This window comes from Dasypus novemcinctus, chromosome 22 (genome assembly GCF_030445035.2).
Source record: "Dasypus novemcinctus isolate mDasNov1 chromosome 22, mDasNov1.1.hap2, whole genome shotgun sequence".
Lineage (NCBI taxonomy): Eukaryota > Metazoa > Chordata > Mammalia > Cingulata > Dasypodidae > Dasypus > Dasypus novemcinctus.
This window is the reverse complement of record NC_080694.1, coordinates 59,397,930-59,410,536: the sequence shown is the minus strand read 5'-3', so window position 1 is coordinate 59,410,536 and position 12,607 is coordinate 59,397,930. Positions and strand designations below refer to the sequence as shown.

The window sequence follows — 12,607 nt, the reverse complement described above, 5'->3', positions numbered from 1 at the left end:
AAACAGAAACTCTACCAATTAAGTATTAACTGCCCATTCCCCACTCCCACCCAGGAGCCTGTTAACCTGTATTCTAGTTTCTGGTGCTGTAAATTTGCACATTCAAATTATTTCATGTGAATAAGCTCTTACAATAGTTGTCCTTTCTGTCTGGCTCATTTCAGTCAACATAATGTCTTCAGGGTTCATCTGTGCTGCATCATGTAGCAGAACTTCTTTCCTCTTTGCAGGGCTGGAAAATCCCATTGTCTGCATATACCCCATTTTGCCTAGGGATTCTTAGGGTTTTTGATGATGTTCTTCTGATGACAGACTTCGAGGAGGCAGTATTTTATTTTTAGGACCCCAGGACATCCAGATCTTTCTAGTAGGTGGATGTAGTGGAGGACAATAAGAAAACCACCTAATGGAGCCTCTGGTGGACAAACATCTCTGCACTGGGCTAAGTGTTGGCTCAGCAGGCCAGCTGTGTCCATTCTCCTGAAAGAACAGCCGCAGATAGCTGCGGTGCTGTGAAGCCCTGAGCCTGGAGATGGAGCGGGGTCTTCCGGTCAGGAAGGCTCTCAGGGTTCTGCTGGCTGGGAGCTTTCAGTCCTTGTATTATTCTAGAGCTTGAGGAAGCCAAGGCTACTGAGAAGATTTCCCAGAAGCAGAAAGTGAAATGCCTTTTCAGGTCTGAATGGACATACCCACCCCGAAGTGATAAAATTAGAGCCCCTGATGGAATGAACCAGGCAAAAAGCCCATGTCAGGAGGCAGAGAAATGCTTGGAAGTGTGATGGAGAAAGACTACCATGCAGGGCTAGTCCCTGGCCTTGGAGATCTCACAGCTTCTTTGGCATTTTACTCTCCTAGGATTGTCCTGGCCTCAGGGTTCTTGCTTCCTTCCATTCTTCCTGCCCTTCTTTCTCTCTGTCTCCTCCTTCCCACCCTGCCTCCTTCCTTCTTTCCTCCCCTTCTTCCTCTGCAGAGGTTAGGCACATGGGGGCCATGCAATCCAGGTTCAGTGGAGCCGCCGCCTGGCTCTCCCTCCTCCCCTTGGCTCTCCCTCCTCCCCTTGGCTCTCCTTCTTCCCCTTGGCTCTCCCTCCTCCCCTTGGCTCTCCCTCCTCCCTTTGTCTCTCCCTCCTCCCCTTGGCTCTCCCTCCTCCCCATGGCTCTCACCCTTAGAGTGGAGTTTCCAGGACACTCCTGCCTTTTCAGCTGAGCCCCCATCTCCCTCCCCAGGCCTGGGCTCCAAGCCCCTGTTGGAGATGAAGTGCCAGGAGGATGGAGGCATCCGGCTGGAGTGCACCTCTCCTGGCTGGTATCCGCAGCCCCATGCGGTGTGGAGGGACCAGTCTGGTGAGGTCGTGCCTGCCCTGGAGGAGGCTTACACTGCTGGCGCTGACGGCCTCTTCACGGTCGCCTTGGCCGTGATCATCAGAGACGACTCTGTGAGAAACATGTTCTGCTCCATCAACAACACCCGGCTCGGCCGCAAGGTGGAAGCGGGAATATTCATTCCAGGTGAGCTCCCTGCTCTCTGGAGACTCATCGTGGGGGGCCAGGACCGTCAGGAATCAGGCTGGAGCCCTGAGAGGGGGTGGGGTGGGGTCCTGCACCCCAAAGAGCTCGGGGCTGCAACCCGAGCGGAGGCTGCTCCCTTTGTCAGAAGGGGAGATCAAGTATTCTAAAAACCCATGAGAGGTGCCTCTTTACTGTGGGTAAATCTTACAATTTTCCCCATGACAGTCCTTGTCTTGTGACAATTTTTTAAGATTTAAGAACGATCGAAAAAATGGTGGTTGCTATGGGTGGCTGCTGAATCCTTAAGGATTTAACAAGGGATAGAGCTGGGGAAAGTCCCTATCTGCAGACACTCATAAATTCATTTGACAAATACTTAGAAAGCATCTCTTATGCTCAAGGCCTTGTTCTAGAAAATGAGGGTAAATGAGAGATCCCTGCCCTCATGAATTTCACATTCTAGGGAGGGGAAGAGAGCAATAAATTTAACAATAATATAAAATGTGTATTATACAAGATGGTGATAAGTACTAACGGAAAAGTAAAGTGGAGGGGGGGATAGGGGCGCCCAGGGAAGTGGGGGTGTTTTAATTATAGCTTGGATGGTCAGGAAAGAACATGTTCTCCCTGCTCCGTGAGCACAGGCTGTGGAAGTGAAGGGCAGAAGCAGGAGGGCATCGCACTACTGCAGGCAAGACGTGACGGTGGCTTGTCCTGGGGTGGTGGACGTGGGGATGTGGCAGCGCTGGTCAGCTTATTCCCGTGGCCCCATCCCATAGTGAGTCTGGGTATTTCTGCTTTTCTGGCTCCTGCACCCCAGGCCTGGCCACCGTTGTGGGGTGAGCCAGTGCAGGCGATGAGTCTCTTTCTCTTTCTGGGGGAGAAGCCAGCAGACCGGGGACCTGAGGGCACTCTTTAGACGTGCCCTGAGGGCTGTGCTCACCCAGGACTCTGGCTAAGCGGGCCTTCCCTGGCTCCCCTTGCAGAATCCTTTATTCCCAGCATATCGCCCTGGATGGTGGCTCTGGCTGTCATTGGGCCCACCCTGACCCTCCTCCTGGCTGGGGCCTTCTGGCTCGTGAAGAAACTCCAAAAGGAAAAAGAGTTTTTAACTGAAGAAAAAGAAATTGCATGGAAGAAACTATGGGAAGAACATGCTACAAAAGAGGAAGAACGTCTAACAAAAGGTAAAACATAAAGAGGGATTTTCACAGTCATACAGAAGATGCAGTTCAGATAGGCAGGAGCACAAGGACAGAGAAGGCAGCAAAGAGAGGCAGCGTCACAGGCTTGGCACTGTCACATCCCAGTAATTAACCCACAGGCACTGGCTTTCCACATTCTGCAAACGCCGCCTTCGTCCTCTGGCCGCACGCAGCACTGCTGTGTGGTGAAGGAGCGCTGATAATTTCAGCCTCCTGGTCATCGTCCTTCCTGGACACTTGCCAATTCCTTAGGCATGGGGTGCGGGTGGGGGGCTGTTCCTAAAGGGCCCGTCCTCCATCATTTACACAAACCTACATCTCCTGGTTCTTCTACTGAGAACATCCATTTCTTTCTCTTTCCTTTTCAGAGCAACTTCAAGAGGAATTGCGTAAGTTTAGCGTTTTCTGAACCACTCCTTGCAGATTGTGTTCTGCTTGGTTAGCCATTGTCTTCTGATGTCCCCCTCTGTCCCTTTACAGGGTGGAGAAGAACCCTCCTACATGCAGGTGAGCACCTCTGACCTTCCCTTGGATCCTCCCACCCACCAGCCATCAGCACACATTAAAGGGGATCCAAGACTGGCGGGGGCCACAGAGAGCAGTTCCCATCCATAGCAGTCAGGGTTCTCCAGAGAAATAGAAACACAAACATTAAGAGATCTATTATAGGAACTGGTCATGTGACTATAAGGTCTGGTAATTCCAAATTCTATAGGACAGACCAGGAGCTGGAAATTCCAACAAAGGTGATTAGGAAATCTGGCCAACCCTACTCTATTGTGCAGCCCTAAGGTGGAAACTCCAATAAAGCTGAAGTTGCTTTCCCCAGGGGGAGCTGGTTGGCTAAAGTAGAGGCAGGAATTCATCTTTCAGATCTCTGAAATCCTCAGTCTGACGTTTAAGATTTCCAACTGATTGGATGAGGAGGCGCTCCACATTTCTGAGGCCAATGTCCTTTGTTGATTATAGATGCAATCAGCTGTAGATGCAATCAACTGATTATAGGTGCAAATCCATCTATGATACACCCTCACAGTAACAATCAGGCCAGTGCTTGCTTGACCAAACAACTGGATACATTAACCTAAAAAAGCTAACACATGAAATTAACTCTCACACCACCCAGTGCTGGATCCCAGCTCTGACGCTGAGGAATTCCAGCAGCTCTCAATCTACCTTACAGTTTACTTTTGACAGCCTTTTCTTTTTTGCAATAGTTTAATCCTTGATTACCAGAGGTCCGCCATATGCAGTGGACCTCCCCAAGAATTCCATTTCAGTAGTCGTTGCCCTTTGGCTCAGGGATGAATTTGAAAGAAGACAGCCCTGGCTTAGCTGTTTCTAACCTGGAAGGTGGTAGCGTCTGAGCACAGTTGAAGAGCCAGGTTGAGGGAAGGCAATAAGCTTCCTCACACCCCTCTCAAGGATGTATAACTATTGGCCAGGAATGCCTTCCTGCTCCCAGGAGAACTTGGGGTACTCTGCAGAGAGAGTGTGAGGGGACAGAGAAGAGAGCTTCCCACCACTACCCCTGCCTCCTGCCAGGGGCATTTATCATTTCATGATTTTATACTTTCTGCCCATAAGCACCTCCGAATCCAGGCTTTGCCAGATACCACGGCACTTCAGCCTTTCCCCTTTGGCACTTTAGCCTTTCCCCTTTAGCTAAGTGAATTTCAAAATGTAGCCATCAGAAGTGTCACCGTGGAGAAAGGAGAAAATCATTTTAACACAGTAGAGACCTGGCGGGCACAGGTAATAAACACAGACTAAGATGTGTGCAGAATGCCTGGAGTCCAACGCATTTCCTACTCCCAGAGGAGATGCAGCTGGGGTCCTCGCACCCGGGCTGTTAGAGCAAAACTGAAGGGTAACACCCCCCACATCTCGGGCAGCCGGTGGGGGGGACGTTTGTCTTCCTTGAACCTCTGGAGGGTGCCCTTGTCAGTCACTGGAATCACTGGTCATGGGGTCACATAGCGATGGTGCCCAGGGGACCCGTGACGACACCAGTCAGGGCTCTGGGACATGGGCTGGAACTGCTCTGCGGGGGTGGGGAGGGGGATGTGAAAATGGGCTTCACTGCCTCCTGGGAGGGATGTGGCCTCTTTTCTGGCTTAAGCCCAGCTGGAAGGTTTCCAACTAGAGAGGGTCCCATGGATCATGTGTCCTGACTAGAAAAGGGGACAGACCCAAGAACGCTGGGAGGAAGTGGGGGCCCTGATTTGGGCTCATTTGGTAAATGTTCTGAGCTGCTTAGAGAACAGGTGCCCTTCCCCAAAGGCAATGCCCTGCACCCAGATGTAGAAGTGCAGCTGCAGTAGTTCTATGAGGGATGTCACGTGGGGGTGCCCCACCAGCTTTTGGGGGCCTCTGGGAGGACCAGGAGGGACATGGTTTCTGGGGCTCTCTAGGCCGCACCCCTGCTAACCCTGAGACTCCCCCGCAGCTGACGTGGTCCTGGACCCAGCCACGGCGCACCCCGAGCTCTTCCTGTCCGAGGACAGCAGGAGCGTATTCCGGGGCACCCGCCGGCAGGAGGTACCCGACGACCCCGAGAGGTTCGACCACTGGCCTTGCGTCCTGGGCCTGGAGCGCTTCAGCTCCGGGCAGCACTACTGGGAGGTGGAGGTGGAGGACGTGATGGCGTGGGCCGTGGGCGTGTGCGGGGCCGACCTGCCCAGGAAGGGCGAGGTGGCGGCGGGCGACGGCGTCTGGGCCCTGGAGCTGTTTGGGGACCAGTACCGCCCGCTGGCCGTCCCCGCGCTCCTGCTGCCGCTGCGCGAGCGGCTCGGCCGCGTGGGTGTCTTCCTGGACTACGAGGCGGGCGACGTGTCCTTCTACAACATGCGGGACCGCTCGCACATCTACACGTGCCCGCGCGCGGCCTTCGCGGGGCCGCTGCGGCCCTTCTTCCTCCTGGGGTCTGATGACAGCCCCCTCGCCGTGTGCCCCGCGTTCATGGGGGCGCAGGGGGTGACGGTGCCTGAGGACGGCCTGGTGTTGCACGGAGCGGGGGCCCGCCGCGGCCCCTAGGGCCACTGCCCCGGACCCTATGGATTCTGGTGGCACCACACCCCTGGCCACACGGGCCCCTCTCCCTGGTGGCATCAGGGAACCCCGCCTGGGTGGCCCTCTGACGCCCACGCCAGGCCCCTGCCACAGCCGCCCCCTCATCCTGCAGTTGCTTTCCCCTGGCAGGGGCCACTTGCAGGGAGGCTGGTGCTGCCGCGTGGGAAAGGCAAGGGGGACAGTGCGTGGAGGTGCCTGCGGGAACCCACTGCTTTCTCATCAGGGTGAGGCGTTCAGCGCGGTGAAGCTCGAGTGCGCACTGGTGCCGTGGACTGTGGATGCGAGGGGAGGGCTGGAGCAGCAGGCCCAGGGGAGGGGGCCACCAGGGAGCCAGAGAGCCGGGAGGGGCCACGGCTGTGAGGGTGGTCACACTGTGGTCCTTGGAGCTGGTGGCCCATCCCCACCCAGCTCCAGATTTCCAGACCACACAGTAAAGCTTCCCAGGCCTAGAATTGGAGGGAGAAGGATGAAGGCAGCACCCACGTGTGATCTGGCCTGGTTCAGGGTCCCTGTAGCACACCAGGGGCCAGCCTCAGCCTTCAGGCGTGGCTTCAGGTCAAGGCCCCAGCTAAGGAGGTGAGTTACTGAGCCAAGCTGGCCACAGGGTCCACGCTTGGTGGAGAGGGCAGCAGTTTCAAGCTTTCATTTTTTTAAAGGAGGTATCTGAGATTGAACCCAGGGCCTTGTAGGTGGTCAACCGCTGAGCTACATCTTTTCCCCAGTTTCAAGCTTTTGAAACTTAAAATTATTGTGGACCCCAAAGAGTTTTTGTGCGTTTGGGTTATGTTGTCAATATTACTGATTGAATCTGAGAAAGTTTGAAAAAGGTATTAATTTATATTAAGATCATAATAAAGCAATTACAGGTTAATAAAAACAACATGTTTATGAAAATAACTTATTCCAAAGGGAACTAAATTTTAATGAGAAGTGTGGCAAAGCTATGATCTATCTTAATAGAAAAGGCTGGATTCTCATACCTCCTTCTGCATTCCATCTGTGATGATATCAGGTCATGTAGGCTCTAGAAAACTTCACTACATGCACGTGAGGAAATGAAAATGGCAAATAATGTCTTAGCATCATTATGGAAATAGTTTTGAACTGTGTCTCCCCAAACTCCTATCAGGGAGTCCCATGTGTCCCCACACCGTATTTTGAGAATTGAGATATTGAATTAGACAGGTAACATGATGGCTTCAATTGCGATGCTAGGATTTTAGATAATTTAGGATCCAACTTTAAAATTGGGTAGGAAAAACGTTTTTTAAAAGTCCAAAATTTCAACCATGCAATCACAAATGGACACAGTCTTGAAGGAATTGGGATCATATGCAAATAGCAGATTTGTTAAGATGGCAGACGACGGGTTGTTTATGGGTATGTGTGTTTTGGCTTATTGTTGGCAGGACAATAATATTATTTGAACTGTTCTCACTAAAGGCACTAGACCCAGCAGGAATTGTTCCATCTCCTTGTCAAAGCCTCCTTGTACCACTTCCAACCAAAGGGATCTGTCCCATCTCCAGAGCTCCCCAGTCTAGACCACCGATCACACTGTTCCCACTGGCTGCAGGAGCGCCCCACCCTTCTGCCCACAGCTCCTGCCCTATCTCAAAGGCCGCCTCAAGTGTAAGCTCCTCCTTTAGGAGACGTTTCAGGGCTGTGTTTCCCAAGATGGCTTCTTCTTATTTTTTGCTGAAATGTGTGAAGTAATTTTTTTTTTTTTTTAGGAGGTACTGGAAATTGAATTGGGAACTTTGTACATGGGAAGTAGTCACTCAACCACTGAGCTGCACCCGCTCTTCCAAGTTCCAATTTAAAAAAAAATTTTTTTTCCCACACCAGTGTTTCTCCCCTGCCATAGTTGAACTCCTCTGTGATCCAAAACTTCTTAAAAAATGAAGCCTAATATATTGCCAAATTCGACTGGTAGGAAAATGAAATAGTAATGATAGGTTTCAAGATTAGAAATAGAATACATACTATTTTAGAAAAACTGAAATAAAGTAAAAATTAAATTGGGGTATTAAAAATAAAAAATATTATAAAACTTTGTTTTTGACATTTTGCCTTTCATCACTGTAATAGGTCATGCCCTGTATGTACAGTGGCAAGGCAAATCTCCTCCATTCCTTCCTCAGTGTCTACATCCTTTTTTTTTTTATTTAAAATTTTGTCTTCAAAAAAGTTTTAGGCCACAATAAAGTCACATATACAATATAGGGGACTCCCATAAATCCAACATCAAACCCTTTTCCTCATTCTCCACCAATGATCTTTTTACATGTTTATATTATATTTGTCACAGCTGATACACATATAGAAACATAGCTACTAATCATGGTTCCTTTTTGATTTACAGATGGTATATTTTAGACTATACAGTTTACTAAATTTTTAGTTACATTACAGTTTACATTTAAGACTATACACTTTTATAAATTTTTGGTGAAATTTAACATGTCCTGAATCCATCATGCACAATCCTGTGGAACACTTCCATTGCCACCCAGTTACCCCACTTCCATCTCTTATATTCCTCTCTCCCCCTCCCCTCAAGGCCCACAGTGACAACCAAGCTTCACTGCTTGAAGGACCAGATTCATAGATACTTGCCACAATGCTGAGAGCTTGACATACTAGATTGTCCTCCTGCATTGGGAGCCACCAATGCTCTTGAGAGACACCCTTGCCTCTGTTTGAGAACATCAGGCCTCCCCAGGATGGGGGTACACCTTCCTACTAATTATATGGGTCTCCACCCCATGATATAACACAGTACGACAAGGTGAGCACTCACACACTCCCTAGAAGCCTGCCCCTGTGCCAGATGCCCCCCATCACCATCTTAAACAAATAACCCTTCCTTATATTCTCTAAAGAGTTTTCGCCACATTATAGTTTCAACTACATACGCAACAATCTCCCATGTTCATGTGCTTCCCTCAACCCTCGCCCCAATTCCTTGGTCCTCCCAACCCTAGCCCTGCTCAAGCCTACAAATCCCGACCCAATAATAACTCTGTGCCCCCATTTTATCCCTTCCCTGCACGACTGCTTACCTCCACTTTATCATAGATTTCGCCCATGTAGGCATCAGCTCACAACCTTCCTCTCCCTCCCCCCCAATTTCCTGTAAGCCTTTACATGGGAAGTAGTCACTCAACCACTGAACCCCACGTGCTCTACCAAGTTCCAATTTTTAATGCACAGGTGCTCCTACTCATGGTTGACCTAGACCTGCTGTATGTGCATCTTCCTTTTCTTCAATTATGCACTTTGGTGTTTATGAGGAATCTATTAAAGAAATAAGGCCACCTTCTCTCTCCATTGCCCTGGGCCCTGATCCTGAAGTCCACGTGAGAGCTCAAAAGTGTGGATGGCCCTGGCTGGTCCTCAGAGCCCCAGGTACAGTGGAGACCTCCACCTCAGAGAGCTGAAATCTTGATGAAGTAGACCTGTTCACAGAGTCGCTTTGTGGATCATCAGAGATACCTCCCGGGTGAATGGCCTTTCTTGAAAAAGTAAAGGTGGTAGAGACTTCCATGACACCTAAATTGTGGAATTGATACTGAGTTCCTTCAGCTTCAGAGCTCCCCCTTCGGACACCTGCCTCGCAGGGACCTGTGGCCAGAGTTGCCTGCTTATTCAGGAACAGCTCCTAGAGATGGTAATCTTACTCTCCAAATTGCCCCCCAAAGAAGCTGGCAATTAATAAAAATAAAAGTTTATGAAGGAGAGAGGCCTTCAAGGAAGCAGATTTCCTTGAGGACACTTAGCAGTTCCAGATGAATCTTGAGAATGTGAGAAAGGGAAGACATGAGACTCTCCAGTCGAAGGCAGAGTCCTTTCCTCACTTTGTCATATTTTGTGAATCCAGAGGAAGAGTGCTATTTCCCCCTTAAAACTCACCTCTCCCCATCCCCACTCACCTCCTCCCATTCTCTCATTCCCTACATTGCCTTCATCAGTTTGGGAAGATTTAAACATCAACTCTAATTGTTTAATTCCATTCTTTATCTCAGAAGCCCTTCATATAACATCTCTGATTGACTCTCTGCATTCTTCTTTTCCCTTCTCAGAAAGGGTCAAAAGTTTTCTGAAAATGTCAGGTGGAGTTGAAGACACCATTTTTGCTGTGGGAGGGAAGTGTGGATTAGAGCACTAAGATGGAAGGGACTGGAAGGAGAAGTCACCCTATGCCAACTCCAACGTAATTGGGAGAAAACCCTAAACTTCCCCAGAGTTTCTCACCAAACTTACTGGGGCATTTAGTTTTAGCTGCAACAAGCCTTGGACATCTCATTCTGACAACACTTTTCTTTTGGAAATAAAATGGGGGAAAAGAGAAAAAGGAGAAGAGAGGAAGTTTGAGTTTGATCCTCTGCAAATGGCACCATTTCAGTTTACTTGTTTGTTTTCTTGGAGATTTAAACTTTAGAGGTGATTGGATTCCATACCCTTTACGATGAATTCCAGTGAGAAATCATCTTCATCTAGAAATCTGTAATCTAAAACAATGATTATTGCATTGTCAAAATTGGAAAGGACCTTCAAGGTTTCAAAACCCCAAATACCTTTAGATCCAAGGGAGAACACAGAAGAGCAGAATTATGAAATGCTTCAGGCACCAATGATGAAAATAATGCAATGGTCATTGAAATTGCTTTGATAAAGAATTTATTGGGTTAAGCGGACTTGGCCCAATGGATAGGGTGACAGGCTACCACATGGGAGATCCGTGGTTCCAACCCCAGGCCTCCTTGCCCCATGTGGTGAGCTGGCCCAAGTGCAGTGCTGATGCAGTCAAGGAGTGCCCTGCCACACAGCAGTGTCCCCTGCATGGGGAACCCCACGCACAAGGAGTGCATGTGGTAGGGAGCATCACCCAGTGCAAATGTAAGTGCAGCCTGCCAAAGAATGGTACCACACACATCGAGAAGTGACACAAGATAATGCAACAAAAAGAAACAGATTCCCGGTGCCGCTGATAAGGATAGAAGTAGTCACAGAAGAACACACAGCGAATAGACACAGAGAGCAGACAACTTGAAAAGGGGGGTGAAAGGGGAGAGAAATAAATTAAAAATAAATCTTTTAAAGAAAAGAATTTATTGGATTCTTAGAGGTGTTATGATGTGGCATTAGATGTAAGTGTGTATATTAGCCAAAAAGGTGCTAATGGAAAATACAAGAAATTGGTTGGGTTTTTTAAAGGATATTTATTTGGGGAAGGAGCTTACAGATACCAGGCCAGAAGCATAAGTTACTTCCCTCAGAAAATCTATTTTCACATGTTGCGGGCAGCGGCGGGCCTCCAGGAGGGTCGGCGGTTGGCCGGGCGGGCTCTCCGGACGGGGCTGCCTCGTGGTCGAAGGAGAGGAGGGGGGTCGGCACGAAGCCGTTGGGCCCTCGCTCTCTCCGCTCAGGCACGGGGGACGCGCGGTGCAAGCAAGAACACCACGGAGACAAGGTTTAGACACAAGTCTGCTTTATTGTTGAAGGGGACATGGTTTTATAGGGTCTAGGGATGCGTAAAGGGACTTGATTGGTGCCGGCAGGTGCTGTTGCTTGCGTAGGCGGTTACTGGACAGTAGGTGGTTACTGGACAGTAGGCGGTTACTGGACAGTAAGCTGGCTAAGAGGTTAGGAGCAAGGGAGGGGAAGGGGAAAGTGTGGGCTGTCTAGATAACGGCTAGGCGGAAGATGGAGAAGGGGAGAAGGAGGGGCAGCGCCGGCTGCCAATACTGGGCGGGAAGGAGACGGGGACAATTGCTCCCTTTTGTTTAAAAGTATGTGCTTCGGGGGAGGTGAACTGGTGGCAGCAGGGGCAGTATGGGACAGGGTACTGGGGTAAGACGAGGGGAGGAGGGAGACCACGAGGACCGGCTGGCGGCGAGAAGCAGAGGGCCCTCCGAGCTGCTCTCAGCTGCAGAGGACACAGCGTCTGGCCAGGACGCATGTGCCTGCTGCTGGGGTCGGCGCACGCCTGCGCCTGGCGCGTGCCGAGAGCTCTGCCAGCAAAACGGGGTCGTGATGTTCCTGAACCCCTCGCCCGATTGGGGGAGAAGGAGGGAGATGAGTGAGGAAAGGGAGACAGGAGGTTACAGGCGTGCGGTTCGGTGTTTGTGGCGGGGGCGGGAGGAGCGCGGCGGGTGGCTTGGTGGTGGCTCTTTAGTGGCGAGGCGTTGATAATGAACCTGCACAAAGGAGCTGAATACCGCGTTGGCTTGGTCTTTGGTGAGGCGGACTATTTTTTTGATGGCCCAGGGTCCTACAGTGAGGGCTAAGATGATGATGATGAGTGGGCCTAAAAATGGAAGGAGGTATGGGAGGAGGGTATGGAGAACACTGGAAAAATAGTTCGCATTTTCTCACTCTTTGCGGCGCTTATCCAATCCCTCCTGGACCTTTCTCAGGTTGTCCTCGACTAAGCCGGTGGAGTTGGCATATACGCAGCACTCCTCTCCAAGGGCGGCACAGAGACCCCCTTCCTTAAGGAGGAGGAGGTCAAGGCCGCGGTGGTTCTGGAGGACTACTTCAGAGAGAGAATTGAGAGAATTTTTTAGATGTTTTACAGCATTGTGAAGGTAGGTGATATCTTCATCGACGGCCTGTCTGAGAGAGGAGAGGGCAGAGGACTATGTGGCGAGGGTGGCGATCCCTGTGCCTGCCCCTGCAAGACCTAGAAGGGTAGCGACTGTCAGGACTGCGGTGACAGGCTCTCTCCTTTGTAAGTGGAGGGAGGTTTGCCTGCTCAGCACGCGGCGGAAAAATTCTTGGTCGGAATGGTAAATGACTCGAGGAGCGAGAAGGATG

General features: G+C 50.3%; 1 protein-coding gene across 3 annotated transcripts in view; it reads left to right on the top strand.

Annotated features, from left to right (window-relative positions):
• The window catches only part of LOC101444137 (butyrophilin subfamily 2 member A2), a 79,375-nt gene extending 71,567 nt beyond the window's left edge, over nucleotides 1-7,808 (top strand). For all 3 annotated transcript variants that reach the window (XM_058285359.1, XM_058285360.2, XM_058285358.2), the window contains 5 exons: nucleotides 1,227-1,508; nucleotides 2,495-2,695; nucleotides 3,082-3,102; nucleotides 3,194-3,220; nucleotides 5,163-7,808. In XM_058285359.1, the coding sequence (XP_058141342.1) occupies nucleotides 1,227-1,508; nucleotides 2,495-2,695; nucleotides 3,082-3,102; nucleotides 3,194-3,220; nucleotides 5,163-5,749 (1,118 nt within the window). In that variant the 3' untranslated portion in view covers nucleotides 5,750-7,808. The remainder of the gene's footprint in view (nucleotides 1-1,226; nucleotides 1,509-2,494; nucleotides 2,696-3,081; nucleotides 3,103-3,193; nucleotides 3,221-5,162) is intronic.
• The last annotated feature ends 4,799 nt before the right edge of the window (nucleotides 7,809-12,607 follow it).